The following is a 15,464-nucleotide window of genomic DNA, read 5'->3' on the forward strand; positions in this document are numbered from 1 at the left end:
TTATATTTTCCGGCTTCCTGGTCACATTCTTGGACAGAGATGAAGCTAGCCATGCTTTTGTTCTGATTTTATCTCTGTGTATTTTGTCAACTGAGGCGTGTTACCCATGCACCTTGGGCAGCTTCTATTAAAACAACCGTCTTCTAAGATCATATGGACCAAAGTGACTTCTGGAAAACGGCGGGTGTCAAATTGAGGGTGGAAACTTGAATGAGATCAGTTGGCCCATTCACCCAACAATGAAGTGGCAATTTTGAGCCAGTTTGTCCTTTGATTTTCAGCGTTGCTCAATAGTTAGAAGAATCATGGCCAGTAAATAAAGCACCACTTTTGCAGAGACACAATAAGCAAATTAAGTCTTGTGCCTACCTCATTAGTAATCTCTCCTATAGGTCCCGCGACCATACAGATCAAATCTGATCCACTATGAGAAGGCGGGCTTCAACATCAAAAGCCTTGGCAAAACGGACTATACTGACCCTGTAAGTTTCCGAACAGTCCTTTGCAGCAATCGCGCTTCCCGTGGCTGTCACAAAGCCCCTGAAAACCTCGTATCACACGTCAAAGTAGTGGTCACCGTGGGCCTTCTATCAGGTTGAAGCCGTCCTCTCGTAGAAAGCGTGTACCACCAGATAAATCTTTTGATCAGAACAGTGTTGGGGCGGCAGGTTCCTTCTCCGGCTCATAGCTTTGTAGAGCCATCCCGCCTACATCAAGAAACCTTGTAAGTCAACAAACAGGGAAGCTGAAATAGCATTTCGCGGCCACTCACTCGATCCAGAGGTCGACGTACTTCTGGTGAAGGGCTTTGACCTTACCAGCACATTTATACCTGTTATGGAAGTCACACTCTCGGAAGAGTTATTGGCAGGACTCAGTGGATTTGCGTTGCGACCCGTGTCCTTCGCCCGCTGAATCGAGAGCCTGGAGAAACATTTCGATGTCTCAATATTGAAAAAGAGTGTAGAATGAGCTTGAGGACTCAGCGAGAGCAAAAGGAAAGCCGACTTGTTGTGATGGTGGTTTTTCTCCGGTTCTGATAACCTGATATTTTATGGAAATTCAACCAGTACTTATAGCTCATCTTTGGAACTGGTGTCCGATGTGTCCGATGGAATAGTCCTAACAACAGCCAGTCTTGTAGAGAAGGGAGCATACAGCGCTCCCAGGATCACCAGGTTGATGCACATGCCCCAGAACGCATGCGGTTCGTCCTAGGAGGAATACGCACGATGTGCAGCCAAGTTTCCAACCCTGCTTCCACTGAACGCGCTTCATGGGCTATGATTATTCCTAGGACAAACCAAGGGTGCTTCCAGGAGCTCATGAACAGGCTGTCAGAGATCGAGCATATTGGCTGTTTGGTCGCTGACCAAACATTTTGCCTTTTTGGCCAGATGGCGTAGTGGTAAAACCCAAGCATCCATGAACCGTCACACAGATGGGTCATCGCTTGCTCCCAGGAACCGACTCTTGAATAGCCCCAATAGGAAATATTTAAAGCACTTTTCATTGGGCACCTATAATTAACCTGCTCTCAATGTATGAAAGAATATTCGGGACAGGCTGGCACTGACCGATATGCTTTTGTCGGATCTTGGATAAGAAACTTTCCTCTAGCTCCTCTGATTCTATTAATATAGAAGTAATGATAACGACGACAATTCGATTTATTTCGTGGTCTCGGAAGAATATCAAGAATATGAAAAGCTCGATGGCAGTAAGTAGATCACGCCTGAGATTATTTTGTATCATACAAACGAAAACATAACAGTTACGTTACCTTACATTGGATAAAATACTTCATGAGCCAAGCCATGTCAAGTGTGGCGGTGCAACGATGTACTAGTAATGTAACGGTGTTTTGATTTGTGATATGCCCGCTGTAATCGGTTTTCGCCAGAACACGCTGTGTTCACACTCACACCATAACGATTTTACGCAGCGAACATCTTCAGCTTTTAAGTCTAGCACGAATGACGGCTTACTTTCTGACAGAAGGTATTCCCAGTAATTTTGACTCTGGAGGATGTAACAAAGATCTTTCATTTTTTTGGTTTTCGCTAGCGACAAATACCTTTCGCTGGAGTCTTGGGTACTGACATTGTGACCTTAGAAGACAGAGGTATGTTGAAGAGTTGAGTCTCTATTATTTATGAAAAGTAAGTTATGTACAAATAGACTACAATTGACACACAGCGTAGTGCTCGAATTACATAAACCACTTAGCGAGCATATCTCCGACGGACCATCCGATTAGACCCTGATCTGGTGCATCGCTGAGGAAGCTCTAAATCCTTCCAAGCCTGTCGCAGAAAGGCCGTATCTATGTCTACAAAGTGGAGCCCAATCTGCCTCAAGGTCAGATTTTTGGCCTTGAGCTCTAGCAGCTTTCGTTTTTCTCTTGTATTAAGCTTCTGACGGAGCTTGCGAGTACTCGGATCACCCAGATTATTGAGCGGTGACTGTGATCTTGGCTTGACTCGAGTGAGCGAGACACAGGCTTGATTACCAGAAAGGGTTTTGTCGTCGGATTCTGCCTGCATATGATGGTACTCCTCACGCCTAAGCTTCGGCCTTTGATTGCTGGGGGAGATGAGAGAATCTGGTCGTAAAGCCTTGCCTGGCCTTTCATTTGCTTCTTTGCCAGCACAATCTTTGCTAGATCGTTTAGACGGCTTTTGGCAAGTGTAGGGTTCGTTCTTTGCCGCCAGCTCGTCCATAGAGAGATCGGGCGGGTCCAGCTGAACAGTTGCTTGGTTGTAAGGCTCGCAATCATCTCCCATGCGAAGTTCAATTGGCTTGAGGATCCGAGGGTCAATGACTTCAAGACCGGGAGTTGTTGGCGGGGAGCTGAGTGAAGAATCTGCTGCGGAAAAGTATGATGCAGCTGCGCTACTTCTACTGCTTTCACTTGGAGTATCACTGAGTTCCGAACAGTAATATCGTTCGGGATGTTCCTCAACGTACGAAAGCGATGCAGAAATGGGCACAAATATCTGGTCTGGCTGCTGTTCGTGACGCGGAGGCGGATGAGGGTAAAAGCGCAACCTTTTGGGTCGCTCCTCCTCTAGCTCTGTCGAAGATCTTTGTGCTTCCAGCTCCGTCTTGAAGGCACGCTTTCTCTTCCTCGGAAGCTTTGGACTAGACCAAATAGCTTTGTTAAGCCCGTGGATGTCGTGCAAATGATGTCGAAGGTCACGCTCATTGTCGAATTCTTGGGCACAACCGCATACTGGCTTTGTTGTAGGCCACTGGAGCCGACACATGTGATGTTCTTCGATGTGTTGCCTCAGGTTGCCACTTTTCAGCCAATAAGCCAATCGTTCTTCCGCGGGAAGATACGCATTCCACAGGCACAAGGGACAGTAGCCGGGGCGGATTACTGTGTGACGATATATAATAACTTCACAGTGTTGAGTTTCCCACGACTGGAGATGAGCATTGCAGTGATCTCGCCATTCACTTAACAAGCACCACTCCATACATTCGTAACAAAAGCGCATTTGTGACTCCGAGACTTGGAAACCAGCTGCCTTCTCGCTTCGAACGCATGCATGGATGTGAGTGCTTCGTTCACTTTTTTTTAAGCTGATTGAATCTGTCAGAGGCTGCATAATCACGGCCGAAGATCCACTTACCTTGTAATGATGACCTGGCAGGCTTTCGCCGGACAGGCACTATGAATTGGACTTTCATTGGGAAGGTAGACCACATCAAAATCGCGGGAGCATTGAGTCTGTAAGTCTTTGACGAACATGATTTTCTCTTCAAAGGACAACTCAGTGGTTCGGGACATCGCTGTTGCGATTCGCGCAATTTCAGGCATGATCAAACTCTGAGCACGTATACAAACATCATTTGTCGCTGAGACCGGCTGCTCTTTGCCACGGTTGAGAATTTTTTGATCCCTTCTCGCCTGTACCCACGAAGTTTGATACCTTTTGAGTTCAAACCGGCGTTGCCGAACCAATGCGTTCCTGTAACGCAGCTTCGCGTCCCGAAGATCCGTCTGATTATTGCACTTTCTGAGATCTCCGATGCGGCTTCTCAGTTCCACCATTTCAGGTAGCATCAAAATGCTTTCCTCGATGTGAGCAGGCAAATTAACAGGAAGACACAGGCACACAAAATTGAGTGTAGCCCTGGAAGTACTCAATGTGTTTCGTTTCACCTTTCTCATCAAGAACAGCCGAGACTGTGTCTATAGAGGAGCAATGGGCTTAATAGTGATCTGGAAATGTTTTTGGATCCCGATGCGCCAGGATTTGTGAGACGGGCGCAGAGCCATACCTTGCTGTATTGGGCGTCAACCACCGGATCATGCTCAGTTGTATTGATGTTCATATTTGCTTACATTCGACCTCCTTGGCCAGGTTCCTTCGCAAACAGTGTATTGTCGGGTGTTCACTGTAGCCAGCTGCATCAAAGATCTGGTGTAGGTAGGAGGAAAACTCTTTGTTCGTAAGAGGAATTTCTTGAGGCCCGTCGGCTGTGACATTCCGGAAAATCGGTTTCGTCTTAAAACTTTCCTTCCATTTTAATGGGATCTCTCCATTCGATAGATCAAATTCTTCCAAATCTGAAACAGTCTCTATACCAAAAAGAGCGCCATGTGCAAGTGCGAGTGCGAGGAGAAGTTGGCCAGATGCGAATTGAGGTTTGTTGCTGTCACGGATACCAATTCCGAACCTGAGAACATGTTAATAGAACTGGAAAAAAAGAACCAATATTTTGGAATCCTTACACTGTGTACTTTTCATCACGATTATTCTTGAGCCATTTCTGGTTGACTCTCCATCCAACCTCCCATGGAGCGGTGGATGAAGGAAATAGAACCAACTTGATGTCCTGGTTCAAAAATTAGAACAAAATGAACTTCAGAGACGGTTCATACATACTTCGTATCGAAGGCCTTTGTAGTGTTTATCCTCATCAGAAGGCATAAAAGTTCCGACTCTTGCCCCCGTGAAAAGGTATAATTGAAGAGCAAATAGTATGAGGACCTTTGTCAGCCCGGGAATAAACTTTTGATGATCAGCTTGCCAAATTGAGGCGACAACTTTCAAAAAGTCATCCCTCTTGAAGTTGTACTTCTGCTTTTTCTGGTCCACGACAATGCCCTCTGCTGTCAATGTATTTTTTATCCACTGCATTTCATGGAAGAGTAGAGTTAGTGATGTGTTGTTGACAGAGAAATAAAGAACCCACATCATATACTTCTTTTCTATCCTTCTGGGGTACCTCCGTTTTGGTGCTCTCTTTGAATCCCCCAAAGAATCGTTCCGCCCACGCTTTGACAGTTCTAACAGTTGGCTGTTTGCCTTCGCTGAGTCTGCCTGTAGCAGAACTCACACACCAGCGAATGAATTGCTTAACCACATCATGGCTCGGAGGGGAACATCCGGGAACAGTTTTGTAATGTTTGAACTTATTGCTTGGATCTGCTGTGAAGCTAGGAGAGAAGTCAGCTTCCTCCAAGAACTCGCGGGTCCGTCAACGTACTCGAGCCAGAGGTCCAGCTTCTCTTGGTGTATTTTCTTGGTCTTGTCGAGCTTCTTGTCTTTATTTCGGATGCTGTCTTCCTCCCTATGGGCCCCGGGGACGTATCCATTCTTTTCTCGTAGTAGACGGCGCCTTTCCTTGGTTATCTCATCGCGTCTGGCGAAGAAGTCCATTCGCTCCATAATTATGAACCTTGCTGGGATGCTAGCTGTAGAAGCAGTTAGGTAGTGAAATGAAATGATTTGGATGAGATGATGAGAGAGCTGGTTCATGGGGACATGTTGTCCTTATATAGCTGAGGCTTCGAGCTCAAGTCGGCCGCCGTACTGAAAAAAGACAGGGAAGTTTGATTAGACTATCCCTAATCGGATGGCCTTCGCCATCTTATTTCTGCCTGATAGACATGACGCGTTAATTTGGGGGCAAGGGATCCTCCAGAAAACGAGGGCAGCCCAAATATCGTCAACGCACTAACCATCACAGAATAAATGGCTCTGTGGGGCCTGTCTCTATTGGGTAAGGTCTAGACTGAGTTACACAAATCAGGGGTGCTCACTGAGCGTTTCTAAGGTATCACTGAGCACTCACTGAGCACTCACTGAGCGATCTCGGAGCACGCACTGAGCATACCCAAGTGGTCACTGAGCACTCACTGAGCACTCACTGAGCACGTCGCGGATTAGTCATCGTACACGTGACCGAACTTGAGCATGCTCACTGAATCTGAGCCCGTGCTGACATCTACTCACTGATCCTGAGCCTGAGCGCCCTCATAAAGCGGCGGCAGCCCAGGTAGGAAAGGCCCCACCCGGCAGACTTTATCCTGTCTATATAGGCGCATAAATCATGGTCTTTTCGGGAAAATCGTGGTCCTTGCAAATTAAGGCCTCCATTCCTGAGCACATTTAAGAGCACATTCATACCACCCGTCTGCAGTTATTATCTAACGGACCTGATTGAAATACATCCACTCTAATTTAAATATCCACCAAGCCAAAACAATGGCAAAAACTTCTCCAAAACAGCAACACAAGCCCAGCGCGGAGAAGAAGTCACTGCGACAGAAAAGAGACCGACGCAGATCATGCCTGGAAAAGAAGTCATTGGAGTATAGCGAGATATGCGGGGCAGATGTTTGCTTGGGTATATGCATACGACAGTCCGGGAAAGTCTTCATTTTCTCCGCAGATGCTTCGGGATTCTGGTCCTTTCTAAGCTCTCAACTGGTCAGTGCAAAGTTGAGGTGAAAAAACGTGGCTACATTTTCTGACCTTCATAGGGTTCTTATTATCCGCGACCTGTCGAAAGGAATGGAAAAAGCCCCTGAAATCGGGATGTGTTTGGTACAATCTATCTCTTATTCGTGAGTGTGGCTTAGTGGAGTGCAGGGAACGTCCTACTATGTTTCTTAAATTCGGGGTGGAAAATGCAAAAAATCTTCTCAGTGTACTGCATCTGAGATTGCTGGCGTTTAGCAAGTTACAGTCGTGATCCAAAAGTCCGGGACACATCTTTGCTGCTTCATTCTGCTGGGCCGCCGTCAAAAATTGTCAATCAAGTACGAGTTTACCATTCCTCGATTTTACGTACCTGTTCCGCCTTATAGACTGTATGAGCTGTAGAATCGGCTAAATCCCAGTGATCATTGCGTGCATATCTCAGACTGTATTTCATGTTGGAGGCTCGAAGAGGGACTCCAAGAGACGACATTTTCATTATGAATAGCTTCAAATGTATCTGAGTCACCTGATGAGGTGAGAAACTGAGGATACAAAGCAGTGCTGCGGGGCGGCGAGAAATACGCCCTAGACTTTGGAACGCTACAATTCCTGACATTTTCTCTGATTTCATTTGTCTTCGATAGACCATTGACAATTACAAGCTGGAAATTCTGGGTGTTTCTATCCAAGCTAACCAAATCAGACTCTTCATTTAACGGAAATATGCCCTTTCTATAACACAAAAAATGGTGAGTACAGAATGATGGACACAGATCCGGTCCCAATTCAGAGCCCTTGTCACTGCCATTTCCCTATTCAATACCAAACTCAAGTGCACAGCTAAGCCACAGTGGTGAAAGATGACAATCTCGGCAAAACAAAATCACCCGAAAAAGGGTATGCGAGTAATTCTTGTTACGAAAGAATATTTCGTGATGTACAATCTTCCCCCGCTGTGTTTGGATCATAAATCGGCCGATCGTTCATCAAAGCCCCTCTTGTTTGCTTGCGACAAGAGCCTTCTGCCTCTTATACGTTGCGTCTTTTCCGTCGATGAGTCTTCGGGTCTCCAAGTCATCCAAAAGCTCAAGAACATAGTCCTGGCAGTTATAGCCCGGGTACTGGTTGTGGATTGGTGCTTCTTCTGCTGCTTGATCGATAGCAGTGATGCTGGAGACAGGCACGTTGATAAGATGAATCAACTCTGTCAGCCTTTCTGAAGATCGCGCGTTGGAGAACTTTCTGTCAAGCGAAATCTGGTGGAGGAGCCTTCGACATGGAGGAGCATTCGTTGATCTTGCGTGGGTCCGTCGACGAAGAGACCCCAGTGCTTGTATACACCTTCGTCTTTGTAGATTGCGACATAAAGTCCAACAGTAGAGGCCATATTGAGCGTCCTTGAGATCAGACTGTGGTGATAGAATAATTGGGTCAAGATGAACATTTGAACTCAAGAAACAGCCAGGGTATTTATAGACTTGGATGCCTACTGTAGGTATTGATATTCAAAGTGCTCATTGGTTGACTTATGCCGCTTTTGGGGTAGTTTCATCCAAAGATACTTCTCTTAAGCGCTCATATTCTATTTCGATGCAACAAAACGCCTCAAAGCCATGCAAAGCGATAGGAGCCACGTCAATGCAATACTAGCTTCTATCTGACGGCGATACGCCGCTTCATATTGGTGGGGCATATCCTTTCGCCGGGCGGCTCGGTAAATGAGCGCCCTATCTTAGTGCTAAATACCATGCACGTACGTCCGTACCATCCCATGAAGTAAATCAGCATGTTCTTGAGAATTCAGTTACAATAATCACTTTTCTATAGCTCCTTACTGGCTTTACTAAGACCATTTTAACGTTGGCCCGCACCTAATCCGTTTCATAACCCCCATCTATATTTGATCTGACGACAAGTCGCAAATCATACGTGCTGCGCCAGCAAAATTTTACAAACATCATGTTAACGAACCAACACATGACAAAGCTAATGTTTAATATTTGATGGCAGGGATATAATTTACAAATGGAAGAGTGAAATTGACAGCGAGGCGCCTTGTCACAAGCATTACGCAAACTGTCTTCTCGTTGTTGAAGTGATCTGTTCGGAAAGCTTATCTGGGCTAATCCTAAGTGATCCGGAGATGAATACTCCACAGCCGATCCACAAGCCAACGTATGGGAAACGCTGATGGTGAGATACTCCTGGGCAGATACAAATACCAGTCGTCTTCATCTATCGGGCTTAAAGACCGTGTCAACGCAGTGGATTCATAATATGCAGGGTAAAAGCCGCTATCTTCCCAATCGATGATACCAGTTATTGTATGGCGATCGAAATGAGGATCATGTTTGACCATAATATTAGCAGCCCTGAGATCGCCATGGGTGAAAACCGATCTCAGCATTGAAGGATCCTCATTTTGTAAGAAGGAACGGAGAAATTCCACGTATGTATTGCTGCCGTGGTGACGGATTGAAAATTGCAAGTCGCTAAATTGCTGGGGAGTCTTGATATCTTTGAATTGGGCAGTTTCATTGATCCGGAACTCCTTGGCTCCTTCTCCGTGCACTCCACCGATATGTTGGCTATCAGGCCGTAGAGATCGCAGGTGGTAGAAAATATCTCCCAGCTGCTGTTGAATTGATAATTTTTCCTTTTGAGACAGAGTGGGCCATGCCTGGGCTAGCGTCATCCCTGGAACATAGGACATGAAAATAACGCTGAAAGGCCCAAGAGCGACCATGCCATGAGCCCTTGGAACAGGAATATCGGGCGCTCGTTGAGCAAGAAACCGCAGACTTGTGTATTCCGTGGAATCACCATTCCCAATAATAACCTTGGCGACAATGTTTTCACTGCACTGGACTACCATGCCACGCACTGGAGACTCCCAGAGCTTTGGCGAGTCCAAGAGGAGTTGTTTGAGAGATGTGGCAAGTGTTTTTTTGTGACCGTTTGGAGAGTTCTTTGAGGATGTTGTAATCAATGTAATCACCGTATTAGATAATGGGAAGACGACCTTAGCCGACTTAGCAATATCCAGACGGGTGCTGAACTCTGGGCCTTGTGCCGGGATGTCTATCCCGTTAGAGGGTAAGACTTTTTGACCCGTTGCCATATTGATCTTGCGATTGTAATTCTTCGGAAACACAGATAGCATATTTATCTCTGGATCATCCCTTAGGGCCTCGCGGAGGTCATGCAGAGTTCGGAGGTTGATTTTGGCGGCATGAGATAGCTGGAGATACTGTGAATTTCGGTGTTCGTGACGGTATAGCTCAGGAAACATTGACAAGAGGTCAGCTTTAGGGTTCCTGTCCAGTTCAGCGTGGAATTGCCGCATGAGGTCTTTATTCCATTGTGCTGCCTCAGCGTTTTGCAGTGAAAGGACCGCCAGGGGAGTCGTGTGCGTAATTTCTGACATAGTTGATGAGACTCTTTGTCCAAATCTGAGCAAAGGTCTCGCGTTAAAAGATGGAGCAAAAATAAAAACAGATCGTGTCACGCGCGACAGACCCTCTCGCGCTTTGCGACGTTGGGAGGCCCAAATTCGGTTCGGGTAAAATTTGCTCCGCACAAAGCGCTATCCTATTGAAGGCAATGACGCATAGCGCTTCCATAATTGATATGATTGGCTGTAATGTCTCAATCAACCCTAGAGGTCCTCCTACCAGATGAAATGAGCTAGCCAATCAGATCTGGCTGATGAGCAGGGGCTTTGAACGCTCTCTTCAGATTCAGTCTACATAACCACTGATCCGTGCTCCGCTGCATTTCGATAGTGAAACACATCCGCGCCCCGTAGCATCTCGACAGTGCAATAACCCGCGCCGGACTTGGTGCATTTTTTGGCTATTAAAATTTGGAGGGATGAAGGCCGAATGGTCAAATTTGGAATTTGTTGGTGTTCGGATTGTGTAATGGCGATGCTGACTTTTACAAGCTAGATGGGTGCCTGAGGAACAAGTAACAACCATGTCTGATACCTGAAGAGGTAAGGGTAATTATGGCACAAAGATGAGTCATCCTCCTGGTGAGCATCCTTGATTTCTTTAAGAAGCTAGACGATATATTATATCAGCCTACTGGTCGTCCGTCACAGAGGAAGCTTACTATAAAGTAACATGGTTTTCTTGCAATAGTCGGAGATTTCTGATACTATAAACACGAGCTGAAAATGGAATTCACAGTGATCTATGCCCTTGCGGTGGGTTCCTTACTGATAACACTCTTTCCCATAGCCCCTTCGTTTCTGAGCCTACTCAGAATTCTTTCATTCCTTATAACGAAACATTTAACCTATCCATACCTATGTGTTGGAACTGGCATCTGTTGTTTGTGTTGTTTGTACTAGATGTATCTTAGTCAGCAGTCAGGGGGAAGGCTACTACCCAGCCTTCCGCCTGAACCCCTTTAGAACACCAGAACACAACGAACACTACACAAGATTACACCGAGCAGGAGCCTCCACGAGAGTAGGCCCTCTGCCCAGTAATCGCCGTAGTCTTCGACGTTTCGCATACTAGCAATATTGCAGTGTAAAACCAACATACCTATTCGCAAGATTTCTGGTTGCGAATAAAATATGCGAATACTTATTCGCGGCAAGTCGGGATTGCGAATATTCTATTCGCAAGTTGAATGTACCCTTGTTCCTGGCCCAACAACAGAAGTCGTATATCAGACCTCACCCCCTCCCAATACGATTGCCGTTATCGTCGATATATCCGCATCTGGTGGAGCCATGAAAGTCGGAGAAAAATCAGACAATGATCTCGGCGTTGCCGCCGTAGGTAAAGTCGGAACAGAGGACGCGGATGCCCTAGTGATAGTACCGTGGAATGTTGACTGGTGGTTCTATTCGATCGGGACTGTTGGGATACAGTATGTGGTGAGGACGTGATGAATCATTCATATTCGATCATTCACATGATCTGGCGTCGCCGCGTACTGAAATAAAGCGATATTTCATCTGTAATAGGCATTGATATGAATGAAAATGACGCATTATCGTACGGATCAGTCATCCAAACTTGACCCGATATCTGATTTGAAATAGCGACTGCACGAACATCTTCATGTGTCAGCGCAAATACGCGCCCACGGAGAGAGTCTGTAGTTGTTAGATTATGATGGCCATCTCATTAAAGGAATTCAGCTCACTCTGTGCTACCTCCGGAGGTTTATCTCCACCAGGCGAAAGGGGTTTGTTTTGCTGCTGTAGCTCTGATGACGGCGGCGAATCACTTAAAAGCTGAAAACGTGTGTTCGGTGCAAGCCACGCCACCAAATTGTCAAGCACTCGTGGGGGCTAGCTCGAGCAACCTTTGTTTTTCCTCACGAGAAACATTCCAGATATGTCTCAACTTCAGAGCTGACATATGGTCAACCTACAGGGCTGTAATGGACACTGCCCCAGTTGCACCATGGAACTTAACTCCAACGGAGAATGCAGCAGCTGCGTAAGCTTCCCATGGTGCCTGCAGAAAGATCCTATCTAAATAGTACAAACAGAGTTGAACCGGACGCTAGGAGAATGGGCGTTAGAATTTTGGGTTGGGTTGGGTTGGGGGAGGAGAGGTGCGGGATGGTTGTTGGTTGCAGATATGCCTTACTGTTTTGGGATTTCCCTCCTTCTGTGTGAGCGACGTTGGTTAACAGTGCACCTGACCAATGTCATCGACCTCTTCACCCTTCAGCAGGCTAGTCTACACGGATTGCTGTCCTTTTGCTAGGCAAGTAGCAACATGTTTGTATAGCTCTTGAATACAACAGGGTATCCTTCATTATGTGTGTAAAGTTGTGATTGAAATGCTGTCCATGAGCCAGTGTTTGACCAAGCATTTGCCCATTACGATGATCTCCTGCAATTTGCATGCCTTATGTTACTATACATTTGAAGGTTAAAGGCCCCAAGGTTAGACTGGAGGACGTCTTTCCTCCGTTGCCATCTGTGCGTCTGCATTCCGCGTCCGCCCAGGCAGATCAGAAGTGTGGCGGTTCAAGTCAAAACTTTAGGCAGCAGCGATCTCAGGGGTGCCTGGGAACTAGAAGTTAAGCTGGCTCCAGCTCTGACCAAATACCACCCGGGTCTCAGTAACATGTACGTTCAAATAGAGATCTTGGTAGCTGTAGAGTGGCTGAACCTCGATGACTATGGTTATAGCCAAAGTGAGAGTAGCTACTGTTCTTGGAGCGGCGAGCAGTGTGGATGGGCGGAAAGCCACAGGGATTATGTGTTACGACTCGCCCTTCCCCTTCAGGTTTAGGTCCCTAACGTAGTCAGCGATAGAGAAGAAGATAGACCAATAGGAATGCGGTAACTAGTTCCCGACTCTCACATAATGTGGTTAGGATTCTGTGTTCCCAGGATTCTGCCGTCTCCTTCCAGTTTCACGTCTTAGTCAAAAAGTGGCTTAGCTCAAAAATCTGTCCAGAGAGAGTGTGCGACCAGCATCTTCCTGGACTTTGACAACCATCAACAGATCAACAAACGCCAGCAGCCCGACTAGCAAAAATCCATCCACAGGTTCTGCAGTTCAGCATGAAGAGAAAACCCTCATCGCCAATGGCCCCCACATTCATGGTGTCCGCACCAGGAAAAGCCATTGTCTTCGGTGAACATGCCGCGGTGTATGGTAAGCCCGCTATTGCCGCAGCTATATCTCTCCGATCATACCTTCTCGTCACTACCCTCTCCAAATCTCGACGTACCGTCCGACTGAATTTCAGGGACATTGGCTTAAACCATACATGGGAAATCGACACTCTGCCGTGGAATGTCTTCCACCAACCTTCGAAGAAAAGGTTCTATCACTCTGTTGTCGACTCCCTCGACTCCCAATTTCTCGAGGCCATCATGCCACATGCAGAGGCTGTGTCGAAGCACCTTCCAGAGAAGCAGCGAAAAATCCACATAAAATCTGCAACCGCCTTCCTCTACCTCTTCCTCTCGCTAGGCTCCTCGACAAGCCCTGGATTCATCTATACTCTTCGATCTACCATTCCAATTGGCGCCGGTCTAGGCAGCAGTGCCAGTGTTTGCGTCTGCTTGAGCGCAGCGCTGCTCCTTCAGATACGCGCCCTTGCTGGACCCCATCCAGATCAGCCTGTTATAGGGCAGGTAGAAACAGAAGACTGTTGGCTAGGTGAGGAGACACTGAGATGTAGGTCTGAGATAAGAGTATGATTCATTCGGTAACGAGACTGAATCTTGGAGAGTTCTCATGGCTCTCTCCAAGTCGAAGTATTTAACAACAAAGCGAACAGTATGACTCAATGACAACATGATAACGAGAATGAGGAAATCCCTCATACAACATGATAATCTCTCATAGACTATCTGACGATCCTCCAAAGTGACATAATGGAATAGAGGTCCGTGAAAGATCAGCTGTAAGCAAACAAGATAATGCAGGGTCTGAGCCCCAAGATGAGCGGGATCAGACGGTTATCGAGGTCCCGATCTCAGGGATCCATATCCCGATCTCTGGGATCCATATCCCGATCTCTGGGATCCATATACCGAATGACATGTGGGGCGCACTGGCCCCGACGATCATACAAAGACGCATCGCCAAGTGCTGTGAGGTTCCCAAGGGGGGAACCCCGTAACACAGCCTCTTGAGGAAGCAGAGATGCAGATTGAACTCATTAATCGCTGGGCATTTGTGGGCGAGCTGTGCATACATGGGGACCCTAGCGGGGTAGATAATACTGTTTCGGCGGGTGGCACGGCTGTGATGTTCCAAAGAAACGTCTCTGGACCACCATCTGTCATTCGTCTCACCAATTTTCCGAGACTACCACTCCTTCTCGTCGACACTCAACAACCACGATCCACTGCTGTACAGGTGGAAAAGGTGAAGACACTAAAAACCAATTACCCTGAAATAACAGAGATGATCTTGGACGGAATTGGCAAACTTGCAACTTCTGCACTTGAGCTGATTTCATCGGCTGATTTCCCTGGTAGTGACACCTCGGATGCTCTCGGACGCTTGGGGATTTTATTGGCATCAACCACGGGTTCTTGGTTTCGTTATGGGTCTCTCATCCCCGTCTAGAACGTATTCGCGAGCTCGTGGATTATGCGCAGATTGGTTGGACAAAACTCACCGGAGCTGGAGGTGGCGGATGTGCTATCACGCTCTTCCGACCAGATATCGAAGCTCACATTATTGAAGAGCTGGAGCGGAAGTTCGCTGCGGAAGGATTTCAAAAATATGAGACTATCCTGGGTGCCGACGGAGTTGGGGTGCTGTGGCCTGCCGTATTGGGTCAGGCGAGTGTGCGGTAATTTCGCTATTGGCTCGCATCGCCGTTGCATGCTGTCGAGCTTCATCGATTGGGTGAGGATGGACCGGAGAGGCCAATAAATGAAAGGTCGAAACGTTTGGGAACATGCCGCCGTGAGGAGATCTGCGACGCTAAGGGCTGTGCAATGTAACCTCCGATGGGGCGTCAGACGGGGCGGATGAAGCGGAACATGGAGCACCGATGAGAGCAATCGGGGAGATTTCGCAACAAGGGAGGCTAGCAGAGTCACGGAGACACGTAATCTGAAGGCCAAACCAGCAGAAGGCGATCGAAATAGCCTTGTAGCAGGATTCCCGGCAATTTGTTCGGGAAAAAGAGCAATGGCATGCAGTCACACGATGCGGTGGAGGACTGGATCACGCCCTGTGTTTCTGCTCCTGGGCGATCCTGGGTGACTGGATGGCATTGCAGCTAACG

The 15,464-nt window shown here is 47.1% G+C and overlaps 5 protein-coding genes across 5 annotated transcripts; 1 reads left to right on the forward strand and 4 right to left on the reverse strand.

The window, feature by feature from the left end:
- Positions 1 to 2,225: 2,225 nt before the first annotated feature.
- N7515_000371 (uncharacterized protein) lies at positions 2,226 to 4,183 on the reverse strand (the record flags this gene model as incomplete). The annotated part of the gene is made up of 2 exons (XM_056661115.1): positions 2,226 to 3,591; positions 3,642 to 4,183. The coding sequence occupies 2 exons, from the start codon at positions 4,181 to 4,183 to the stop codon at positions 2,226 to 2,228; spliced, it is 1,908 nt and encodes a 635-aa protein (XP_056526281.1).
- Positions 4,184 to 4,223: 40 nt separating this feature from the next.
- Positions 4,224 to 5,687, reverse strand: N7515_000372 (uncharacterized protein; the record flags this gene model as incomplete). The annotated part of the gene is made up of 6 exons (XM_056661116.1): positions 4,224 to 4,297; positions 4,358 to 4,692; positions 4,748 to 4,851; positions 4,902 to 5,150; positions 5,212 to 5,455; positions 5,506 to 5,687. The coding sequence occupies 6 exons, from the start codon at positions 5,685 to 5,687 to the stop codon at positions 4,224 to 4,226; spliced, it is 1,188 nt and encodes a 395-aa protein (XP_056526282.1).
- Positions 5,688 to 7,711: 2,024 nt separating this feature from the next.
- Positions 7,712 to 8,112, reverse strand: N7515_000373 (uncharacterized protein; the record flags this gene model as incomplete). Its single annotated transcript, XM_056661117.1, has 2 exons — positions 7,712 to 7,929; positions 7,965 to 8,112. The coding sequence occupies 2 exons, from the start codon at positions 8,110 to 8,112 to the stop codon at positions 7,712 to 7,714; spliced, it is 366 nt and encodes a 121-aa protein (XP_056526283.1).
- Positions 8,113 to 8,853: 741 nt separating this feature from the next.
- Positions 8,854 to 10,152, reverse strand: N7515_000374 (aminoglycoside phosphotransferase family protein; the record flags this gene model as incomplete). Its single annotated transcript, XM_056661118.1, has 1 exon — positions 8,854 to 10,152. One exon carries the CDS (start codon positions 10,150 to 10,152, stop codon positions 8,854 to 8,856), a length of 1,299 nt encoding a protein of 432 aa, XP_056526284.1.
- A 3,061-nt stretch (positions 10,153 to 13,213) lies between these two features.
- Positions 13,214 to 14,925, forward strand: N7515_000375 (mevalonate kinase family protein; the record flags this gene model as incomplete). Its single annotated transcript, XM_056661119.1, has 3 exons — positions 13,214 to 13,765; positions 14,439 to 14,756; positions 14,795 to 14,925. Coding segments are annotated over exons 1-3 (942 nt in total), but the record flags the coding sequence as incomplete, so codon positions are not given.
- Between the last annotated feature and the right edge of the window lie 539 nt (positions 14,926 to 15,464).

Source organism: Penicillium bovifimosum, assembly GCF_028826915.1.
Source record: "Penicillium bovifimosum strain IBT 22155 chromosome Unknown utg000001l_segment0_segment0, whole genome shotgun sequence".
NCBI lineage: Eukaryota > Fungi > Ascomycota > Eurotiomycetes > Eurotiales > Aspergillaceae > Penicillium > Penicillium bovifimosum.